We start from the raw sequence: 25,406 nt of genomic DNA, 5'->3' as shown, positions 1-25,406 counted from the left end.
CTACTTGTTATAGCTGCAGGTTATACTCTTCTCTGGAGCATTGTATCTTCATCAGTCAGTCATTCACTGATGGATATTTTTCTTGGTATCCATTTTTACACATTTGTAAGTAACACTGTAAGAATACCATTGTGTGTATATCATTTGGTCTATTTTCCACTTGCCTTTGAGGCAGATTCCTCAATCTTTAGAAAGATTGCTGAGTCAAATTGTAGCTGCTTATTTTTCATTTTACCAGATTTTGTCCAATTCCACTTCACCTTTTTTCATTTCTGCAAACAATTCATGAAAGTACTTGCTTTCCCAGAATCTTGTCTTAGTCAAAAATTATTGTTATATTTGGAGTTTTGCTACTCTGTTGGGTAGATGCCACATTTCTTCTATTAAGAATGAATAAGGTTGAGCAGCTTTGTATATATTTAAGGAACATTTGCAAGGCCCTTTCTGAGAATTGTGCATTGATATTTCTATCTTTTTAATTTTTTTCAGTGGTGTTTCTTCTTTATTTTTAGAATCCTCCATGTTTGGCTTATTAACCTTTTGTACTATAGATAGCCAAGCATTTTCCAGTTCAGCATTTATCTTTTTATTTCACTGGGTGTTTTTCAGAGTAGGTAAATGCTCTCTTTTGGGGAACAAGTTTTTAGCCTAGCCAGTGTGAGTGCCATTGTGAGTGCCACCTGACTCCAGCTTCCTGCCAATCTAGACCTTGGGGGCAGCAGTGATGGTTCAGGTAATCAAGTTCAAGGTAAACACCTTCTTGGGAGACATGGATAGAGTTCCCAGCTTCTGGCTGTAGTCTGGCCCAGATCCAGCCATTGTGGGCATTAGAGGAATAAACAATATGGGAGTTCTTTCTCTGTTTCTCTCTGCTTTTGGCACTCTCTCTCTCTCTCTCTCTCTCTCACACACACACACATTCTCTCTGCCTCTAAAATTTAAAAAAAGATTCTGTGATTTGGGGTATATAATAAAATTTATTTTCCCTTGGCTTTAAGTATAGTTAGAACATTTTTTCCTATAAACCTTGTTTTAAGAAATTCACACATGCATTTTTTTCCAAAGACAGATTTGATTTTATATTAAACATTTGAATCTGACTCATTTACAATTCATTCTGCTTATACAAGCCTAGGAAATTCCTAAAAGCTTACCAAGCATGAACCAGTACAAGCAGCTCCACTCCGCCACTCATTGCAGATAGAAAGTGCCATTCTCATTGACAAAGTATTGGCTTGAGAACCATGAGCTGCCTCTTTGTGATGTTTAATTTTATGTTTTTGGTTATGACTGTATGATTCATCAAGTCAGAGAAATCCCTGACGACTCAAAATTTTCAACTCAGAAACCTCTTTGAACATTGAGAAAATGTTTCACTATTCTTGACAAATAGTACATTATAGCTTTGGGGCAAATATATCACTCTTTGGGGAAAAAGTGCTATTCTTCTAGTTGAAGATTTCTTTTTAGTATAAAACATCAGTTATTCAACTATATAACAATTCCAGTACTTCCAGGAACAAGAAACAGGGACCTAGATGTAGCGAGACAAACATGTGCTAAATAGTCTTGATTCTAACAGATTGGAACTATTACATATTACAGCCTATCCATTCTTTCATGTTTAGAGAATTCATCACCCCAAATGTACACAAAAATACAATCTACAGAAAGACTCACCACTACTGGAAGCATCATTTAGATTAAGCAGTCCCCCTCCTAGCCCTCTGTAACTATGGTAACTGTAGGTCCCGTTGCCATTGATGTACAACACCTCCTGTGAGCCTGGAGCAGCTGATGTCGAGTAAGTGGCCTGGGCTGCTTCAGGTTTACACTGTTTGTCGGCTGCAGCAGACTCATCCTGCAAAGACAGATAGTGTCCCATTACTTGTCAAGTCACTGTGCGACTTCTCCTTCAACAGGACGATCTCAGTGTCATCTGCATGGCTGCATTACGTAAGAAAAAATATTAAAGCATTAAGTAAGTACATATGCACTTGTTCAACAACTTGACTAAAAGAAAAATAAAGAAAGGAAACTCTCAGTGTGGGCAGAACAGTTTACAATTTTGCATGGAATTTAAAATTACATGAAGCAAGTTACTTACAATAGCCAGGAGGAAAAGCTGCTGAAATACCCATTGCCAGAAGAGTGAATAAAGAAAATATGAAATATTCATATGGTGGATATTATTTAGCCTTCAAATAAAAGGAAATCCTGTCATCTACTACAAAACAGTTGTTAACTTATGGACATTGTGCTAAATGAGATAAGCCAGTCACACACAGAAAAGAAGTATTGATATGAGGTATTCTAAGTAGTTAAACTCACAGAAATAGAAACTAGAATGATGGTTTGCAGGGCCTGGGGCCAGGCAAGTGGAGGATCATTCTGTGAATGTAGTGTTTTAGTCATAGTGGGTAGAGAACAGGTCTAAGGTACTACTGCACAATTAAGTTACATGTGGTTGACAACACGGTACTGTTGGGAAAAGGAATTATATGTTGAATTTTTTAAAGAAGAAATTAGCAATGACTTAAAGGTTACATGAAGGAACATTAAACAGAATGCAGAGACATTTAGCCAAGCGTGGGTTTTTGCACCTTGTTCTTCTTCTTTTGGTTCCCTCCTCTCCTCTCCCCCTTTCCTTCCTCCTTTCCTTTCCTTTCTCTTTTTCTTCCTTCCTCCACTCCATCTCTCTCATTCTCTTTTGATTTTATAGTTAAAAATTAGGAAAACTTATTGAGTTCCTTCTCCCAGGTAGGCCTATCACAGGCATTACAACAGCCTGGCAAAGGCGTTAATAAACACCCAGGGCTTTCAGCTTTTTGGTTTTGGTCTTGTTTTTAAGCTGAACTGGTATCCTCAACATTTGCTTCAAACCACCCAACCATGTCAAGTTGTGAGAAAATAAAAAAAAAATCTTAATTTACAATGAATCATATATATTTCAGTGGTAAAAGACAAAGTGAATTTTCCTTCAGCTGTTAGTTTATAAAGCCTAAAATAGTTATATTAGTTATATACAACCTCACATGCCTATACATTCTTTAAATTTTGTAATTTCTTTGTTTTTAACAAGAAAAAATTATAAACAATTTTCTAGTGAATTCTTAGGAGTGTTTTATTTTTCACAATCAGAAGGATTTTGCAGTTTTTAAATTTAGAGTATATGGTTAGTTGAAGAAGTAACATCTGTTGTGACTCCAACTCGTAAAGAAGAAACATCCACTATTTTGCTGTATGGGAGGAGTAGTACTATCATACCGAGAAGCAGTCTCAGCTTTCACACCGTGAAAGCTTCGCTGGGACCATCGGCACCACAGTCATGACTGTGCTCTCCTTTCTTCAACTGTAACTGATCCATTCAACTCAGACCATAAACACGCCAGCTACAGGCTTTCACCTTTTCCTTTGCAGCAAGATTACAAAAAAAAAAAAAAAACAAACAAACAAACAAAAAAAAACACACACACACAAAAATTCTCAAATTAAATCAAAGTGAATCGGGAAAAGAGGGAAGTTAAAAGGAAAACAGGGTATAACCTAAAAATATTGAACTTTGATGGAAATTCATTTTCACAGCAATGTGTCTTTACAAAACAACCACAAATGATAATTTTGAGATATACATCATACTAACATGAATTGACCTAAAACTGGAATATCTGATTGTAATTTAAACTCTTCCCATATAACCCTTAGACATCCATGAGAGCAAACACTATCGCCAACATTTCTCTTAGGAGAAACTGCCTGACAGTGGCCACTACATAGAACCAAATTCTGCTGGTACTGCTGGCTGTACTATTTAGGTTGAGAAGTCAGCAAATTCCAGCTTTATTGCTATTTTTAATCCTAAAGTTACTCTTTCTTTGCTAGAAGACAGCACTGAAAGCAGGTGTGTTATAGATTGTGGTTCTCTACAAAAAAGGATATTAGGCCTTCACCAAATTTACCTCTGTTAATAAGGATTTTTTGAAAGCATGTTTGCATTTGATATGTAGGCAAACAATATATATGTCTGCTTTTGTACTTATTATTAACTTTTATATTACATATATTAAGGGAGCCGAAGTAGTCTAAGACATTTAATATGGTATTTCCAGAAATTTGTTGTTGCTTGAAGTATTTACCATAATAAGCAGATGTGAGATGGACAACCACATTAACTACAGTGATCAATAACTATGGTATGGAAATACAGCAACTATTAGAGTCTCTAGTAAACTATCTTATAAGTGCTATGTTATGATGACTGGGTGAATGGATTACTGTACAGATTACTGTACAGATTACTGTACTTCAAACAGAATTCATCAATCTTTCACAAAGTTGAACAAAAGTGTTTCCCATCTTGGAGTGCCAATCTTCCTGCCTAGGGACAGAAATTTCTATGCAAAAAGCTCTGAAATCTGTAATTTTTTTAGTGCTCACATGTTGTTCCAAAAGTTTTAGAATTTGGAGCATTTCAGATTTTAGTTTTTAGGAATAAGGACGCCCAAGTGGTAAAATCTATGCAAATATTCCAAAATTCAAAAAAACCTGAAATATAAAACACCCCTGATCCCTATTGAATAAGAACTACTAAATGTGTGTGTGTGTGTTCTATATTTCTCTGTACTAGATAGACATGTCATTTATTCATTCAGTGTAAGGATATTCCATGAGTACAGTTTGCCAAAAGATGGATAGATGTACCTGTAATGTTACATGGCTTGGTATTTTTCATTCACACAACTTCTATTTCATATAAAGTAGCCAAGTTCAAACCAGTCGTCAAGGTATTGTAACACTTCTGGGGAAAGATTCAGTCTTCCTGAGATTCTCAGTGAGGACATCCAGTTAGGCTTTTACTCTTCTTTCTTCCTCTCTAACCAGACTAGTAGCTCTGCCTGGCTCTATCTTACACTTGGAAAATCACCCATATAAAACATTATGAAAACCACTATGTTGCAAAGTAGTTTTCCTATAAAGACTTGTTAGCCATTGAAATTCTGAAAGAAAGCAGAATGTTCTACACTTCAAAGCAATTTGGGAGTCCTTGAGAAAGGGCTGGCTTCAAACAGTTCCACCATTGGGGTATTGAAAATATCTTGGGTAATATGCAAAAATTTGAACTTCTAGTTTGGAAAAATAATGACTCTCGGAAACATACCAGTCTATTTGTTGTTTGGAAAATAGCAATAAAATGCCCTTACAGATGAATTTCTTTTTGATGAATTAAAAGGGAGAAGCGACAAGGCATCATTGCAATGATTACTTTTCACTTTAATTTTTGTATGGTAGACTTAATTTGTATTATTAAATGTGATTTTTAAAAAGTTGCCTCGATCTTTCTTTATTAAATGTTATTCTAAACCATAGTAACCACACAGAGTAGGCAGATAATTAATTCCATTAATAATCAAAACACTCTTTGTAGGGATTTATTTGTATTCAAACACAGATTTGCATTATTAATGTTTTTGGCAGTCCACCATTTGTTGAGAAATACAACAAATAAAACTTCTAATAAAATCTGGCCTGTAGTGTCTTTGGGCAAAGATTTAATATAAAATCTACCCAAGTTGTTATCTTCAATGAGTATTATTATCAGTTCCAAAGCAGGACAGTTTTTAGTGATATAAAAATAAATATCCCCAGTCATATTTTGCTTCTGTAAGCGACTTTTACTAATCATGAGTTCCCGAAGTATTCAAAGCTGATAGATGCCTCCTGGGTAGCAGTGAAGATTGTTTTCAAAAGAGCATAATATTCATATGTTACCAGGCTTCACATTTAGGCAATGAAATAAATTTTATTTATTAAAATAAAAATATATTCTATAAAAGTTTTCATTAGATATTTCATTGTTTGAAATTTAATAAAATAAGACATGATCAAAGATTGATGACAAATAGTGCACTAGAAAATACACAATTGTTTTGATTCAGATTTGTTCAATTAAAAATACACACTGGGTTAAAGAAACATTTATTCTTTTTTAAAAGATTTTATTTATTTATTTGACAGAGTTACAAACAGTGAGAGAGAGAGAGACAGAGTGAAAGGTCTTCCTTCCATTGGTTCACTCCCCAAATGGCGGCAACAGCCAGAGCTGCACTGATCCGAAGCCAGGAGCCAGGTGCTTCCTCCTCATCTCCCACGCAGATGCAGGGGCCCAAGCACTTGGGCCATCCTCTACTGCTATCCCAGGCCATAGCAGAGAGCTGGACTGGAAGAGGAGCAACTGAGACTAGAACTGGTGTCCATATGGGATGCCGGTGCTGCAGGCGGAGGATCAACCCAGTGCCCCACGGCAACAGCCCCGAAACATTTATTTCTACTTCTGTAATTAGACTGATCAACAAGTGTGAGGTTCTTCAAAATGTTTTTGGAAAAACAGAATAAAAGATGTTTATTTTGATGTAAAATTCTTTGAAATCCATACATAGGTTTTACATAATATGCACTTCCCATGAAATTTTTGGAGAATCCCTATATTCATAAATGAATCAAATAAGTGGATTTCTAAGAGTGTTGGCATTTACCTATACATGAGGGGCAAGATTGGGATGGTTTGGAGAGCAGATTTTGCCTCCAATTGAGGAGACTGGGTTATGCTCCTATGTATTCTATCCATAGAAACTGGACAGAGACAAACTTGACTTGATCAACCTGGTCTGGTACCAGGGTCACACAGTCTGAATGGTTAACTCATAGCAGATACCTAATGAATCTTTTGCTTGAATATATTGGAGAGATAGGATTTTTTAAAATTAAACTTAATTTGTTATGCTTAATTTTTAGAATTTCAATGGCATCAAGAGAGGGAGAGAGGGAGAGAGAGGGAGTAAGCTCCCACCATTTTACTCCTCAAATGCCCACAACAGAGAGGGCTGGATTAGCCCAAAGCCAGAAGCTGGGAATTCAATCCAGTTCCCTGATGTGGGTGCCAGGAACCAGACTATTTGAACCATCAGCACTGCCCCTCAGTGTCTGCACCAGTAAGCAGCTGGAGTCAGGAGCTGGAGCCAAGAAAGATTCAGGCACTCTAATATGGAGCACAAACTTCCCAACTGGCCACCTATTCAATATATATTGTACTTTCATTAACTCTTAACTGCTTCTAGAAAGATGATCAGATAATTCCAATAAAATTCATTTCTAGATTCAGTAATATACAAACCTTATATCTGATTTTATTTATTTATTTAAATTTCATTTATTTTATATTTTTGCTGCAGTTTAGACTTTGCAAGGCATTTCTGCATCAATATTGAATGATAGTTTTACAACATGTGATATGGTCAGAGCAGGAACCAGTAATCTACATTTTTAAGGTAAAGAACCTTGAATAGATCTCCCAAATAATCTTATCACTGCAAAATAGTAAGCACATGGATAATGCATGTCTCAATTTCCCTGAATTGTCTACAAGACTGTGATTGGATTTCTCCTGTCCTGACATACTCTTTGTAGTCTATGACAGAGCATTCAAAGTTATTGCTTTAAATTTCTCCTTTGCTCTGTTAGTATAGATGTAGTGAAGGAGTACAATTTATTTCATGTATAAGCTACTGGAAAATATCTCTAACTTCTAAGAGTTTCCCTTCCTCCATTTGAGAGTCAGTGTTCCAGAACTGAGTACATTACTAAGAGTTTCTAGAGAAATTCATAAGAGATGGGGCAGAGCCAGAACTCCCATTTAAAATGCTTTCCAGCTAAGAAAAAACCTGCTGTACTTAGAGTGAATGTGCCTATTCCTTGAGATGATAAGTGATTTTTGATGACATCAAGACATTCACACACACACACACACACACACACACAAACACAGCGATAACAACATTTAGGAACTAATTTCTTTCACCAGTTAGGAGAATTTGCACATCATATCCTCTACCTGTTGTCCATGGACATGATTGACACCAGTACAGAACTTTGTTCTGTGCAAAGATGCTCCCAGACTCACTAAGTAACCTACAAGAAAAGACTAATAAGGAAAATCATGTGTTTACTAAACCTAATGACAAGCTTTGAAATAACTGAAAAACCACATTAAACTTGTTTTTGATTTGAGAAACCAAAATTATGGTAGAATAGCTATTACCAGAGTTTTGTGAAACTCTTGGAGGAACAGGTCATTATTTTAAAACGTTTATTTAGGGGAAAATTGATGCACACACACATGTGCACACTCACACTGTAAACAACAAAAGTTTGATTTCACAGGTGGAATGTAATAAAATAGAAATAGAGGATGGAAGGATGATTACCATAGACTGAGGGTAGGAAGAGGATGATGAAGAATTTTGAGCAGATGAATAGCTTTTGAAATCTGTAACATAGCAGGTAGATTACAGTCAATAATAATGTATTATACATTTCAAAATAACTAAGGGAGTAAATTGCAAATGTCTCATAAAAGTTATAGGTGAGTGAGGTAATTGACATGTTAACTAGTTTGATTTAGTGATTCATATTGTAAATTTATGAGGGGGGGTCTTCATAAAGTTCTGGAAAATGCATATTATGAAAAATGCATGGATTTCAATGTTTTTCATCAAAATAAATGTATCTTTTATTCCATTTTTCTGAGAGCTTGATGAACTACTTTTGTATAGCAAACATCATGTTATATTCCATAAATGTATACAATTATGATTTGTCAATCAAAAATAGTATCGGTGATACATTTATCATTATTTATTTGAAAATAATTAAGGTTTGGGAACCATTAGCTTAAAGAATATTAGAAAATAAGTGCTGTAGCAATAACCCCAAGTTCTTGACTGGTGATGTGGGGAGCAAACCGGACTAGACTGAGTTACTGGAATTAAGACTTATTCTATGCATCTGCTCTCCCACAGTATGGCGCTGGGAGAGAAGTAAACAGCTTCCGCACAGCTGCCTCCAGTTCAACCAATAAACTGTAGGACTTGCTACTGATTGGAGGAGAGCAGCGTACTCGGCGTGTGGGCAGCCGAGTTGGGATTGGCGGAGGAGGACTATAAAGGAGGAGAGAGACGGCATGCACCAGGAACATCTAGGGGGGAACATCTAGCTGAAGGAACGCCTGTGCAGCCCCCGAGAAAGCCGGCCGGCGGTGTGCCGCTCCCCTGCGGAAGTGGGGAATGTGGCCAGGGGGAACTGCCCTTCCACGGAGGTGGAAGGGATAGTAGCCAACCCGGGAAGAACCAGCAGCAAACCCGGGGAGGGCCGAGCAGACGAAAGAACAGCGCAGGGTCCTGTGTTGCTCCTCCACGAAGAGGGGGAGTGACAGGTGAGAGGTAATCCAGGGCAGTACAAAGTCATTTGTGCTTTCTTCTTGATGGACACAAAGTTTGTGTAACCTCGCTCTCCCCCAGTCCGAGCAACTGGGCGCTCTCTCTGTCCCTTCCATTCTGATGGTTGCCCTGTCCCCAATAAAGCCTTGTCACTGAAAACAAACAAACAATCAAAAGATCTCTGTCTCTGTCTCTCCCTCTCTCTGTTTTTCAAGTAAATAATTTTTTTTTTTTTTTTTTTTGGACAGGCAGAGTTAGACAGTGAGAGAGGGGGAGAGAGAGAAAGAGAAAGGTCTTCCTTCCATTGGTTCACCCCCGAAATGGCCACTATGGCAGGCACGTTGCGCAGATCCAAAGCCAGGAGCCAGGTACTTCCTCCTGGTCTCCCACGAGGGTGCAGGCGCCCAAGGACTTGGGCCATCCTTCCCGGACCACAGCAGAGAGCTGGACTGGAAGAGGAGCAACGGGAACTAGAACCCGCCCCAATTGCTGGTGCCACAGTTGGAGGATTAGCCTAGTGAACTGCGGCGCCAGCTGTAAATAAATCTTTAAAAATAAAAAAATTAACATTTTGTCACTTATCATTTGATCAAAATTTACCATTGATCAAAAATATGCATTGAAATGTCTTTTTATAACATTCAATTTGAAGTTTGTTACTAGGACCAAAATTAAATTTTTAAAGAATTGCTGATTTGAGGCTCAAAATATAATTGTGTATACAAATCATTTGATCACTGATTTAATAATGTGTGTATCATTTTTCACTTCAGAAAAATCCTTCACTTTTTACAAAGCAATACTATATCAACATATGTAAGTTTTATGCATTTTAGGAAGAAGAAAGGATTTTTTACTAATTATATAATCATAATAAATTTCTTTTTCTTGACAGTTCCTTTAATTTTTTCAAGAATGTACAGTTATAATAACTCAAAACAGTACTGAAATCATCCTTTTCTTGACTAATGTGCTCTACTGACTTAAAAGAAAAACGTCTTTAAGTGGGGATTCAGAAAAGTGGTTAAGTTCCTGCTTATTATCCCATATCAGAGCAAGTAGGTTCAAGTCCCAGTGCCATTTTCCATTTCAGCTTCCAGCCAAAGCACACCCTGGGAATCAGCAGGTTAGCTGGTCCCTGCCACCCATGTGAGAGACACAGATTGAGCTGCAGCTTCCTGCGTCGATCTGGTGCAGGCTGGTGGTTGCTGACTTTTGTGGAGTGAACCAGCAGATGGGAGATCTCTCCCCCAACCCCAATATCTCGGACTTTCAGTAAATAAAATAAATAATAAATAAAACTTTCTTAAATTATCTCTATTAACCCACTTTAATACAAATTTTCTTTTGGTAAAATAGTTGCATTGCTCTACCTAGCAACTCTACAATAGGCTTGCTTTCACTTATGATCTTCACAGTGGTCACTGCCAAATTTTACTCCCAGTTTTAGCCATCCCTCTGAGATCCATGTCTGAATTTCCTGCTATTCGGTTATCTCACATTTAACATTTGGATATCAAATTTGATGTTCTTTCCTCCAGATACTCCTTGTAAAATTTTTAACTAAAAAACAAGACAACACTTATTCTATCAATGTTTCTTGCTCCCATTAATGCATCATATAAAGAATTTTTTTCCTTTTCTCCTACACTTTTCCTCAAATAACACCCATGTCCAGTCACATCTCACTGGCGTCCAACTGAGCAATATTCATTATTGATGCATCAATTCAGAGCGTCATCATCGCTCATTTGGGCTATTACAACAACCTCTGAACCATCTTCACATTCTTGCCCACATCTCCTCAAGTTTATCTTTCTGTATTTACCATGTCAACTTCTCTTTAAAAACTTTAGGCCGGCGCTGCGCTCACTAGGCTAATCCTCCGCCTTGCGGTGCCGGCACACCGGGTTCTAGTCCCAGTCGGGGCGCCGGATTCTGTCCCGGTTGCCCCTCTTCCAGGCCAGCTCTCTGCTGTGGCCAGGGAGTGCAGTGGAGGATGGCCCAAGTGCTTGGGCCTGCACCCCATGGGAGACCAGGAGAAGCACCTGGCTCCTGCCATCGGATCAGCACGGTGCGCCGGCCACAGTGTGCCAGCCGCGGCGGCCATTGGAAGGTGAACCAACGGCAAAGGAAGACCTTTCTCTCTGTCTCTCTCTCTCACTGTCCACCCTGCCTGTCAAAACAAAACAAAACAAAACAAAACAAAACCAAAAAAAAAAAAAAAACCCTTTAGAGATTTCATTCTTCCTGGAGAACAAAACCCAAAGCTCCTGGCAAGCAAAGCTCTTTAGATTTGAGGACAGTCTTGCCAGCTGTATTTTCTGTCACTTTTCTTTAAACACAGTATATTCTAGTCATATCATATTCCGAAAGAAAGCTTAAATGTCACATTCTGGGCCACTGAAATTCATCATTATATAGAAGGTTTTTCATAATTACTGTATGTGTTGTATCCCATTACTTTGGTTTGTCATATAATGTTTAATCTTATTTCCAAAATTTTTATGTGTGCATATAAATGTGTATGTACACACATATAGTTGAATAATAATGTACATTTTAACTTAAAGGTTGTTAGCACTTTTTTTTCCATTTGTATGGAATTCAAAACTGTTACGTACATAAAGTTGGCTTAGATATAGTTCCATCAATGTGAAGGAAAGGTGCTAGTGTTGTGACACAGTAGGTGAAGCCACTACCTGCATTACTAGCATCCCCTACTGGAGTGCCAGTTCAAGTCCTGGCTGCTCTACTTCCAATCCAGCTTTGCGGAAGATGGCCCAAGTGCTTGGGCCCCTTCCACCATGTGAGACACCAGGATGGAGTTCCTGGCTCTTGCCAGGCCCAGTCCTGGCTGTTGCAGTCATTCGGAAAGTGAACCAGCAGACAGAAGATCTTTCTTTTGGTTTCTTCCTCACTTTTTCTGTAGCTCTACGTTTCAAATAAATAAAGCATTAAAAATAGATAATTTGAAATGAATAAATTTTAAAAAAATGTGTAAAAGAATTATACTACTACTAAATTAAGGTAAATTCCCAATTAATAGAAAATACTGTTCTTCCTAAATCTAAGTCTAATCTCTTCCATTCATCCTCATGGAGAAAAGCAGGGCCTATTTATTGGAAATTAGCTTATATCTTCTGTATACAATTACCTTTATGAGAAAAGCAAGAAAACAAATAGGGAATAAATGATATTCTAAGAAAGAACAAAAACTTCAGTTGTATATAAAATATTCTTTAGTTTTCAGGTTGCTAACAATTACAAGACCTTGAATTCAATATCCTACTAAAGATGGAAGAAAAACTGGAAAGAGTGACAACACTATTGTAAATTTAACAATTAGAAATGTCTCCCAAAGGATGATATTTAGAGTCTAGTGACTATAAAATATTATACCTATAATAAAAATTCAGAACAAATCTCTCTGTGTTAAACTTTAAAAAAAAAAAAAAAAGATTTACTTGAAAGGCAGAATGAAAGAGAGAAATGGAAAAACAGATCTTTCAACATCTCGGTCACTCCCCAAAGAGCCACAAAGGCCAGAATTTGCTGCTGCAACCAGCAGGGACCCAGGTATTTGGATCATCTTCAGCTGCCTTTCCAGACATATTAGCAGGGAGCTGGATTGGAAGCAGAGAAGCTGAGACTTGAATCACTACTCCAACATGTGATGTGACAGCCTAGCCCACTGTGCCACAGTGGTTAATGCCAATCCCTATTATTAAACTTCGAAAAGCATGATGAGGTCTGTAGCATTTTTTCCTTTTTTTTTTTTTTTTTCACAGCAGCTAACCATTATGTATGATGTAAAAATCCTAACATGGCGATGGCCGAAGATCAAGGCTAACACCTGCGCAGTGTCCATCTAGAGTTTGACTTGACACTGGGCAGGGCAAGGAGTTCATGATTTTATAACTCTTAAATACATAAAGGGGCTATTTTAAAGGAATAAAATTCATTTAAGATTCTACTTTTGTAATAAGGCTAAATATTTATTTTATTTTGCATAAACATATTAGTATCTATGTATTACTTGTCAATGCTAAAATAAGCTCATCAATACTAATGCTGCTTTGATTGTAACATTTTCATTCAAATCAAATAAAAACAACACATGTCACTTTAAAGGATAAATTAAGAAAACAAACTTTCTTTTCATGTTCTTAAAAATAAGCTTTCCCAGATTACAAAATGAGGCTATAATTTATGTTAAAACTATGGTTAGGTTTATTGTCACACACCGCTATATGAGCATAAGTCAACAAAACTGGTGCCAAGTACACTAAAAGTGCTGTCTTGAATTAAATTTATTTATCGCAGAAATCAGTTAACTTAAATTTTCTAAGTATGATTCTGGGAATTCTCATTAGTGGCTTAAGAAAATTAGGCTCAACTTGGAGAAGGAATTTTAAAAATGCAATTAAAGTTTTCAAACCAAACTAGCCATGGTGGAAATCTTTCATCTTGAGACACCTATTTTTGGGCAAGTAAAAAAACTGTGGCTAACAGTGCTGTTTCAACACTGAAGCTGAAAGGTAACCATTGATGGGTTCAAAATTAGAAACAGGTGTGCCAACATGGTTGCATGAACAGAACGGAAAACAATCCCTTTCTAATGTCACTCCACATAATGGATTTCTTCATAGCTACTTTTGATGAACATTATGTTCAATCATACAGCATACGTAATTGTATCTGCATAGTGTGCTTTGAAAGTCCTATGTAATTGAAATCTTAATTCCTACATGTTGGAATAAAAGCTTCAGGTTATTATAATTCAATTTAAACTGAGTGTAAAAATTACCCATCCATTTTGATATTTCAAGTATATGAATTATACGATACTCAAATGAAGGTAATTAGAAAAGTCATCCATATGGTGATTCCTGAATCACTGAGTGGTAATTCTTTTACATTAATGTGAAATTAAATTTTAAAAGGAACATGTGTGAGAAAACATGAAATGATCTGAAAACAAAAAAGTCTAGTGATGAAGGTAAAACACATTGCTTAACCTGAATGAATGTAGGTGTTATGCACCTAATGAAATACCATGCCCATTGTTAATGTTCACTTCCTTAATATTACTATTTCTGTTCTTTATACTTCAGTGAAATGTTTTGGTCTATCATACTGACTGTGGAAATAGGGCATATAATTAGTAAATAAATATCAGTACTGGTATATTTCTTCATATAGCTGACATAAAACTTATAATTTTATTTCCATTTACAATGAAAAACTATTAAAGAATTTCTTAAGCATTTAGGCACTTGCTATTAGAACTTCTCTAAAATATACACATGTAAACCCATAAATGTTCTTGAAAACTAGCTGAATTTGGAAAGTCATGGTTTATTTCCCTTAAAATACTGGATTATGTTACTCTACATAAAGTGAATTTTGGTAGGAATAGTATAATAAACTTCTCTTTTCCACCAATTTTGATTCCCTAGGAGTATTCTGATTCCTATGTGTACTTTTTCCTACAAAACCTCATTTGTATTTATGACTTCATTTGCTATCTTTATATCAAGGATACGTAAATCTAAATCTACAATTAAGAGATTTTTTTCCAGATCCACATTTTTAACCATCTACTGGACATAACTATCTGCAGATACCATGGGGGCTTCCTAGTTAGTCTGCTCCAAGTGTGTACTTTTTATCTTGTCCCTCTTACTTATCCAGCCATAACTTTTTCTGCTTTCTACATTCTTGATCTTGGCTAATGATGCCTTCATTTGTGCAGTCTCCTGCACTAGAGATCCATGCCATATTCAACAGTGCCCCATAGCTACAACCTCGGAGAAAATCTTATATATCTAATTTTATTTATGAATGACCATGTTAAACAGCATTCTATTCAATGCCTTCTATTTACTAGGCTGGAAACTCAGCTAGGTAAAATAGGACCCCCTAGCTTCATGGGACCTAGGCATATAGGGCAGGCTATGCAAGAGAAAGAAATGAGATATGTAATGTGAAAAACAACTTCGTAAATCTATCAATTTCTTCCAGGTGTCCCGGTTTGTTGGCATATAGCTTTTTGTAGTAATTGCTGATGATTCTTTTTATTTCTGTGGTGTCTGTAGTTACATTTCCTTTTTCATCTCTAATTTTATAAATCTGGGTCTTCTCTCTCCTTTTTTTGGTTAGTTGGGCCAATGGTATGTCAATTTTGTTTAGTTTTGCAAAAAAGGAGCTCTTCCTTTTCTGATCTTTCATATTTTTTGTTTCAATATTATTTATTTCCTCTCTAATTTTAATTATTTCTTTGAATAGTTTTGGGTTTGGTTTGCTGTTGTTTTTCTAGATCTGTGAGATACATTTTAGCTCATTTGTTTGGTGCCTTTCCAATTTCTTGATGTAGGCACCAATTGCTATAAACTTCCCTCTTAACACTGCTTTTGCTCTATCCCATACGCTTTGATATGTTGTGTTGTTGTTTCCATTTGTTTCCAGGAATTTTTTTATTTCTCTTTTGATTTTGTCAAAAACATGTTGTTAAGTCTCCATGTGTTTGCATATGTTCTAGAGATTCCTGAGTTGCTGACTTATAGCTTCATTCCATTGTGGTCCAAGAAGATGCATGGTATGATTTCAATTTTTTGAGTTTGCTGAGACATGCTTTATTACCTAGTATGTGGTCAATCCTAGAGAAAGTTCCATGCACTGGTGAAAAGAATGTGTATTCTGCAACCATAGGATGGAAAGTTCTGTACATTTCTGTTAGGTCCATTTGGTCTACGGTGTTGATTAACTCTGTTGTTTCCTTGCTAATTTTCTGTCTGGTTGATCTGTCCATTGCTGGGCATGGGGTATGAAGTCCCTTGGAATACTTTTCATGGGGTAAAAATCTACTAGCTCTCCCAGCAATAGTAGTTTTCCCAGGCATGTCTCTCCTCCAAAGGCTGTTTTTAAAGCGTCTTATTGAGTGTCATCCTTTCAATTCCTTTGCACCTTGAATGTCTCTTCTCAGATCCAATTTGACTAGGCATAGAAATTTCTTCAGAATTTCACAGACACTGTTCTCATATATTTTACAATTTTTAAAAATATTTATTATTTATTTATTTGAAAGGCAGAGTTACAGAGAGAGAAGAGAGAGAGAGAGAGAGAGAGAGAGAGAGAGAGAGAGAGATCTGCCATCTGCTGGCTCATTCCCCAAATGTCCACAATGGCCAGTGCTGGGCCAGGTCGAAGCCAGGAGCCTAAAACTTCATTCAGGCCTCCCATATGGGTGGCAAGGGCCCAACCATTTGATCCATCTTCCACTGCTTTCCCAGGTGGGTTAGCAGGGAGCTTGATCAGAAGTCGAGCTGTTGGGAACTGGTGCTCATATGGGATGACTGTGTCACAAGTGGCACCTTAACCTGTGGTGCTACAATGGTGGCCCCTATATTTTAGAGTGGGGGGAGCAGGGGCAAGGGCAGGTTTACTTCTGGCCGACATCCTTTGGCTTTGTTCTTTGTGATCTCCTCAACCCTCCAGAGTGCTAAAAATTTTCTCTCTGTGTGTTCTCGAACTCATGACAATGTGATTAACATGGATCTCTTTTGCATTTACTATTCTGATAAATGAATGGCCTCTTTCATTCTGATAATGCATGTTCTTCAGTTCTGAAACTTATTCTCTCTCAATAATTTCTTCTTTATTTTCACTTTTTCTAACTCTTATTAGCTAGATGTTGGCTCTCCGAACTTAACCCTCTACATTTTAGTTTATCTTTCTGTTTTATTTTCTATTCTTTATCTAAACCTTTTACAGTTTCTGAGTTAACAAATAATTTTCCATTACCTTAAAATATTTGAATTATATATATGCTTTTATATTTTAAAAGTTCTTTGTTTATTGTTCTTTTACATGGATTCATTTCTTATTTCAACAATGAAATACCATTTTTCTTTATTTCTCTGAGGACATGCACTATATTCTGCTTAAAATGTCCACCTGATCTTTGTGTTGTTTGTGGTATTTGAGGCCAGAATCTATAGACTTTTTGCCCTTTCTGGCTCCTCAATTTTTGAGAGAAGAATTCTAGTCCCTTTAATGGAAGACATAACTAGGTTGTCTCTATTCTTGGAGCTAAAAATTGAAAACTGCCTGCAGCAAAGGTGAATAGCCTTCAGCTAGAAGAATTTAGTTTATTCTGTCCATTTTCAGTATATAGTTCCTGCTACCAGACCCCATCATCTGGCTTCAGAGCTCTTTTGCCTCTATTTCTCTACAGAATAAACCCTCCTGCCCACATCTCCTACATGGGTAGCAGAAATGCAGGATTGGGGAGGGGACCTAGATCTAAAAACTTACATATGCTTTGAGTCAGTTCTGTTTCCATGCTAAGCCTATTTTCTGTTAAAACTTCCAGGGTCTAAGGGAGTAAATGGCTTCTTGGTGGTATTTGGTGGCCAGTTGGAGGGTGGGTTTCCCTTTTCCAAACATTAGTTGGAATCTCTCATCATATCCTAAATACTTCCTCATTTTCTTATCGCCTTGTAGATCTAAATATTTCGTATTCATTTACAAACATTTCAAGGGCATTTCAGAATGGAGCATTGATAAATGCAAAGATTCAAACTTTCATGTCCCAAACACATGTACATTGGAAATTATACATATATTAGATTAGATTTTGGATTCTTATAGGATTAACTTTGTAATAGGTTTAGGTTTGGGATAGCTACATTAAGGGCCCCCTGTTATTTCAGATACTTGACATGTGAAATAATTTTAATATATGAGATGAAAAATTGTATCTGAAAATTCTGACAGATAGAGATAATCTAAAATATGTAAATGGGGACGGATGTTTGATTCAGTGGTTAACATGCCACTTGAGATGCTTGTATCTTATATTGGTTTCAGACCTGGCTCTGTTTCTGGTTCTAGCTTCCCACTAATGTGCGCTGTGGGAGGCAGCAGGTGATGATAGGTCAACAAAGTGAGTCCTTACCACCCATGTGGGAAACCTTGATTGAGTTTCTGGCTCTTGGCTTTAGTCTTGCCCAGTTCTGGCTGTTGTGGGCACTTGAGGAGAAAACAGCTAAAAGGCCCATGTTTCTCTCTCTCTCTTCCTCCCTCTCTCTCTTTCCCTTCCTTCCTTCCACCTTCCCCCTCCTCCCTCCCTCCTTCCCTCTCTCAAATAAAATGAAAGTAAATAAATAAAAATAAAATACACAAACAGAAAGATTTTTTCTATCATACTAGCAGTGTAAGTCATTAAAGATTACAAACTAAACATTTTAAAACTGTTTAAAAAGAAAAATTCATGCTAAATTCACCTCATTTCTTTGTGATAGGACTATTAAAATGGTGGATCATGGTGATTTTTTAGATGTAGAACAAAGCATTTGGTAAAGAAAAAGAAGTGTGTGCTAAAATATGGCACCATTAGAATGGCTCATATTTTAAACAATGACCACATCCAAACACTGATGAGTAAACTGATACAAATAGCAGGAAGGGCTTTAGACCACAGGACTAAGCCCTAATTCTCATGCTACGCAATATTTAAATCAATGAGACAGATAAGTATCTTGATAGAATATTGAACACTTGGGTGGTAACAAGGAATGTGAAGAAGAAAGGGGGAGACTAAACAACATCAATAGCATTTTCACAATTATAAATCTGTGAGTCATCACATTATGGGTGGAATTTAAAGCTGCGGGACTATGAGAGAAAAGAAAAGAGACCCAAGGATTGCACCACACACCAGAGCACTTCTATGTTTTAGAATTAAAAGATAAGGAGGAGGGGTTTCAGCATTGCAGTCCCAGGGACTAAGCTGCCACCTATAATGCCAGCATTCTGTATTGGAGCACTGGTTGGAGTTCTGGTTGTTTTGCTTCTGATCCAGATGCCTGCTAATGTGCCTAGAAAAGCAACAGATGACAGCCCAAGTGCTGGGGCCCTTGCCACCTACATGGAGACCCAGATGGTGTTCTTGACTTGTTGGCTTTGGACTGGACCAACCCTGGCCATTCAACCCTTTGATCAGTTGGGAGGTGAACCAGTGGATGGACAATCACTGTCACTGTCACTTTCTCATTCACCCTTTTAAATATTTTTTTAACAAAAGCACAAGGAGGATCACACATAGAAGACAGAAGGAGCTGTTAGAAAGGAGAATCAGTGTGTTATCCTACAAGTCAATTGCATCATAAATTCTATAGGACAAAGTAATCAACCACGTCACATACTCCTGATAGTAGCATGAGAACTGCCAACAAGAGCACTGGATTTAGAAATGGGGGAGGCATTGGAGACCTTGAAGGGGGCAGCTCTGGATATGAGTGGGGCACAGAGACCCCATTGTAACTGAGACAGGATAGGAAGAACGTTTTTACAGAACCCTTTATGAAGGGAGGGAGAAACAAGGGAACTGAAGAAAGAAGGAAAGGGTATTTACCTTTTGGTTTGTTTTCTTTTGGTTGTGTGTTGGGAGGTGGGTGGGTAGGAATACCATTTATGTGTGCTGGTGGGAAGAATCAAGTATAAAGATGAAAAAAAATGGTAACAGAGAGGAGAGTGAGGATTGCTGAAGTGGGTGAGAGATAGTGGAACGTAATACATGGGGAGAGGGACTGGTCTGCTAGTAGCATGAAGAGTTCATTTTTGCTAATAGCAGAGAAGCTGACATGTATGGCATACAAGAATGAATCTAAGGATACAGAATACTGTCTTATGAAAGAGAAGACAGACTCATTCTGTGTCATGAGATATGGCAGAATATGGCAAAAGTTATGTATTACAGGGCAATAGAGTCAGGCTCAGTGAAATAAAGATATTTCATTGAAGGACGTTGGAACTACCAGGACCCTTACTGAAAAGGAATAAGCTCGCTCTTCTGGGAACTGGGGAAGAAAGCCAATTTCTTTCTAGTGCTTCTTCTGAGTAGTACACAGGGTAAGATGCCATGCATATATGATGTCAGTTCTCCCAAAGATTCTATGAGATACAAACCATTGCCAAGTTGCAGGCGAGGAATCGAACCCACAGGAATCAACATTTTTCAAGGTTATCAAGCAGAGACTAAAACAGGGCTAGAGGAGAGAGTCCAAATGACAACCAAAACTGTTGTCTTTCCTTTACACCACAAAGCTTTACAATAGCAAGTGGCTAAATTTTGAGCAAGTAGGGAGAGAGCAATAGAGAAAAACCTTTTCAATTTCTTAAAATGCTATGCTTCTCTTTTCTGACTGTCCCAACCCCATTCATTAGAATGGCTATTTTTCATGAGTTCTCTACAAGCTCTGTCTTGCTTCACTATCTACTGTTTCCTATCCACATGCTTTCATCCCTCCAAAGACGAGGCACACCTGGCAGGAAGACCTTAGTGCTACTCTTAGCTTTATGGCTGTCCCAGAATCCTAATATTTATTAAACTGAATGAAGATGACAGGCAGGTAGCTGTTTTTCAGGCTCTAGGGCTACAGTCTGGCCTTTCTCCATCAGGGACCAGCTGCTCACCAGGGATTGTCTTTATCAGGCTCACTCTGTCAAGGACTGCTGGGTATTCTTTCCTAGTTGGCAAAGCTACACTGAAGGAAAATTATATCCAAAGCAGATCTTACCAAGTCAGTGAGCCACAAGTACCAATTAATTTTGTTATGCATGGAAGCAAAAGGCCAAAAGGGAAAATGGTTAGCTGCAGAATTTTAATATCCAATGCTATTTATTTCATTTAAAACTACATGCCACTATAATTAGAAAATATATGATTTTTACATGTTTTTCAATAAGTAAATATAAGTATAATGGATACTAACTATTAATATTCTTTAGGCATGCTTACTACTAAATGTATCTATTCCTAGATAAAACTTCAGGTGTTTATAGGCCAACATTCAAACTTTTTTAATCTTTTAAAGTTTGCCATCTGCCCTAAACTATAACTTCAAGCACAAACATCATACAATTATTGAAGATGAGGTGCTTTTATTCTAAAATAGCCTTTAAAATAAAATAAAGCAAAGTGAAGAATAATGTAACTGCATGAGAAACATTTTCATGGATTCAGCATTATCTTGACTTCAAAACTTCCCTTTGATGGGATTTGTTCTGTTTATTTTAACCCAGGCTCTGTGCAGGAGCCTGGATTTGCTGATAAGCATTTTTTTTTTTCATTTTAGTACAAAAATCAGAAAGGTGATTAATAATTTTAATTTGCAGCCTAAGTTATGCAAATGAATTACAACTTTATTTTGTTCTCCTTTGCCTCTTATAAGCTCTTGCAAAGTAAAGAAAAGGGTACACATCAGTGGACAGCATGCAAGAATCCTGCATTTCTGGTCAGCAGCTCAGCCAGCATTGCAGTAAAACCCTGAGCCTGGTGAACTTGTGTGGATGAATGGGCAGAGTTCCAACTGTACTGCAGAATCCGTATAATTGGGTTGTGTTAATTTCCAATGCCCTTTGAATATTGGAAAGTAAAATGCTGCAGATTATACAGCAATAACAGTCAATAAGATCATCTTGAATTCTCTAAGCACAAAGTTAAAAATAAGGACTTGCTTCTGAGAATCAAGCTCTTGGTTTATTATTGATGGCTTCCTTTTCCTTACCAGGCTCTCTCGTTTCTTCCTCAACTACTTTGAATGTATTTTATGGCATAAGGGCCTTTTTTTTAAAAAAAAAAGATATTTATTTTATTTATTTGAATGGCAGAGTTATAGAGAGAGAGAGAGGGAGAGAGGGAGAGAGGGAGACAGGGAGACAGGGAGAGAGAGAGAATCTTTTACCCACTGGTTTACTCCCCAAATGGCCTCAATGACCAGAGCTGGGCCAGACTGAAGCCAGGAGCCAGGAGCTTCTTCAAGGTCTCCACGTGAGTGTAGGGGCCCAAACTCTTGGGGCATCTTCTGTTGCTTTCTCAGGGGCATTAGCAGGGAGTTGGATCAGAAGTGGAGAAGCTGGGATGCAAACTGGTGCCCATATGGGATGCCAGAACTGCAGGTGGTGGCTTTACTTGCTATGCCACAATGCTGGCTCTGGCCGATGGGTTTTTAGGACACTTTACCTTAGGCACTCTTTATTTTAAGTGATTTTATTTTGTTGTTGTTGTTGTTTTATATTCTAGCATAGGCATTCTGATTCAAATTCTTCAGCAAGACATATATTTACCATGACCAGATATGAATTAAGTGCTTTCGATTTGGAGAGCCAAAGGATTCTCTTTCCTATCTATTTGTCAGTGGTAAGAGGCAGCTCAGTTTCAAAATGAATCCCAACAGACTCATACCAAGAGAGCAAGAGAAACAGGCATGTGCTCCTGAATTCACTAATTTAGAAATTCTACTCAGTTATTTCCATTTTATGTTCTGTAAAGTTGTTTGTCTCAAGTAGCTCCCTGAAATCCCATAAAAAGTTAGGATTTGAAAAACCAAACCTAAATTCAGTGGTTGGTTAAGATGTCCATTATTCAGCATGAATTTGACTTACATTCTTACTGATATGTATTCAAATATAATCACGTGCTCTTCCTATACTCTGATAAAAATATTATGTGTTATACATAAAATATCAAGTATCCTTTTCAAAGACAAAATCACACATTCTTCCATGCTAAAGTCTAGAAAAGAGAAGTGTCACATTTAAAGATGATTATTATTATTTCTATTCTTTTATCAAAATTTTCTCTTCTGCTGTGGACATATGTAGAGGATTTAGTATCTGTGTCTTTGTAGAAGCTGTAGTGAGTAAAATTTCTGAAGACTGTATTATGTATCATCCTAATTTTCTTTAAAGGATTAAGGCTGTTATTTTTGAAGCAAAAATACTGGCATACACATTTGAGTAGTAAAACACTTGGCTAGTACTTGGGGAATATAAAGTCCTGGCAAAACTCAAGTGCCTCTAGGAACCAGGCAAGAATGATGAGATCTGGGAATAGGACAATGCAGACAACACTAAGGCTGGGGGCACATGCCTGTTGAAAAGCATGCAAATGCAAAACATTTTACAGAAATGTTCAGGCAAATAAAACTTCTGTGGATTGCCCCCCAACCCCACTTGCTACCATCCCTATATACCTTTGCTATAGGTAGGTTTAATGTGTGGCAAATGAATTGTTTAATTTTTTTTCACTTTTATCTGTTTTGCTTTTATAGAATCTGGGAACAGAGTTTTAGACTCTTTACAGTTATCATTTGCTGCAAATCAGGAGTAGGTTTATTTATTCCTGGAAGTACTTGTAAGACCACATGAATGTAATTCATCCTCGGGTTGGACCCTGTGGTCATAGAAACAGCACAGCTCCTGTGTGCTACAATAGGATCTCTTGAGTCATTAGATATAAAAACATCCACAATGTTTATTTCACATCTAAGGTTCTAAGAATAAGGGACCCTGCATGTGAAAAGACAAGGACAAAAGCACTTTCTTCCTCCTGAGCAAGGAGCTGGGCTAGTGATGGAGGGAAGAGATCTGAAGCCAGGAAGTCGTGGTGTGTATTCATCCCCTCACCTTGTAAGGGGCAAATCTGGGCTGTGCATGGGCAGCTCCATGCTAGGACACACAGAACTTTTCAGAAACCCTGCCTTGAGCGGTCGCCCCTGTAATTAATAAATCACTGCATGTTTTCTATAGTGCTTTCATAGTCACAAAAAAGCAATAAGGTAAACAAACAAAAGGCATACTGGTTAATTCAGTTAGATTTTAGCAGAAGATATACATTTAAAGCTTTTTCAGCATTTTACAGCTAATGAATGAATAGTACTTTACAAGAATCAATTCATTAGTAATCCCATCACTTTGAAGTACTTTATTAGTAGTCTAATTATAGTCAGTTCCAATTATGGAAAATGTGCAGGGTATGTACCAATGAAACATGGTTTCTCTAAGAGCTTTGTCTTGAAAGCAGAACAAGCCATTTTAAATCGATAAATATTGCCATCTTTTATTTTTTATTATTATTGTAACTTTCTGAAATATTCAGAAAGATTAAGATTTTATGTAAAGGGGCTGGCATGAAGACATAGCAGGCTACGTCACTGGTGGCAATGCTGGCATCCCATATTAGAGTGCCAGGTTGAGTGCTGGCTGCACTGTTCCCATGCCGCTTTCTGCTAACGTGCCTGGGAAGGCAGCAAAATATGGCTCAAATATATGGGTTCCCGCCACCAATGTGGGAGACCAGCATAGGATTCCAGCTCCTGCCTTCACCCTGGCTCAAACATGGTATGGGGGCAATTTGGGGAGTGAACCAGCGGATGGAGAATCTCTTCCTCTCTGTCTCTCTCTCAGTGCCACTCTGACTTTCAAATAAATAAAAATATCTTTTGAAAGAAAGAATAGAATGTGTGAGTATGTTTATGAGCACATCTGTCTCTGTCTATGTGTGTGTAAGAAACACTTTTTATCTATTGGACTGTACCAACATAGTGGGTATACATACACACATGCAAAATGTACATTATGAAAAATCTATGAAAGGATTTCATAATTTTGGGCATCAAAATATGCTATAATTTTCCATGATTTTGTGAGGTACCTTAAATTTGCTTCACTGATGAAAGGTCCAAGCATCTATGAGCTATTATTCCCCCCCCTTTTTTTTTTAACAGGCAAAGTGGACAGTGAGAGAGAGAGACAGAGAGAAAGGTCTTCCTTTTGCCGTTGGTTCACCCTCCAATGGCCGCCACGGCCGGCGTGCTGTGGACAGCACACCGCGCTGATCCGATGGCAGGAGCCAGGTACTTCTCCTGGTCTCCCATGGGGTGCAGGGCCCAAGCACTTGGGCCATCCTCCACTGCACTCCCTGGCCACAGCAGAGAGCTGGCCTGGAAGAGGGGCAACCGGGACAGAATCCAGCGCCCCAACCGGGACTAGAACCTGGTGTGCCAGCACTGCAAGGCGGAGGATTAGCCTAGTGAGCCACGGCGCCGGCTATTATTCCCTTTTTAACAAATTCTTATTTCAATGTTTGCATTCTCCATTTCTAACACTTACTTCAAGAGAAGCAAAACCACTGCATCTAATGGGAGTCCAGATTGAAAAGCGACCTGTCTGCCAAAGGGATAAACTTTAACCCAGAGCTAACAAAAGAAATATCTAGGAAATACCCACTAACAGGACCAAGGATTCAAGTTTGTAGGAACTGAGGAGACATGGTGAGGTATGAAA

General features: G+C 37.7%; 1 protein-coding gene across 13 annotated transcripts in view; it reads right to left on the bottom strand.

The window, feature by feature from the left end:
- NOL4 (nucleolar protein 4) overlaps window positions 1-25,406 on the bottom strand; it is a 373,271-nt gene that overhangs the window by 28,013 nt on the left and 319,852 nt on the right. For all 13 annotated transcript variants that reach the window (XM_051851303.2, XM_002713494.5, XM_008261193.4 and 10 more), the window contains one exon: window positions 1,681-1,861. In XM_051851303.2, coding sequence (XP_051707263.1) covers window positions 1,681-1,861 — 181 coding nt within the window. The remainder of the gene's footprint in view (window positions 1-1,680; window positions 1,862-25,406) is intronic.

The sequence above is a fragment of the Oryctolagus cuniculus genome, chromosome 10 (assembly GCF_964237555.1).
Source record: "Oryctolagus cuniculus chromosome 10, mOryCun1.1, whole genome shotgun sequence".
In the NCBI taxonomy this organism is placed as follows: domain Eukaryota; kingdom Metazoa; phylum Chordata; class Mammalia; order Lagomorpha; family Leporidae; genus Oryctolagus; species Oryctolagus cuniculus.
The sequence above is the reverse complement of the archived record's forward strand: the minus strand, read 5'-3'. Positions and strand labels throughout refer to the sequence as shown.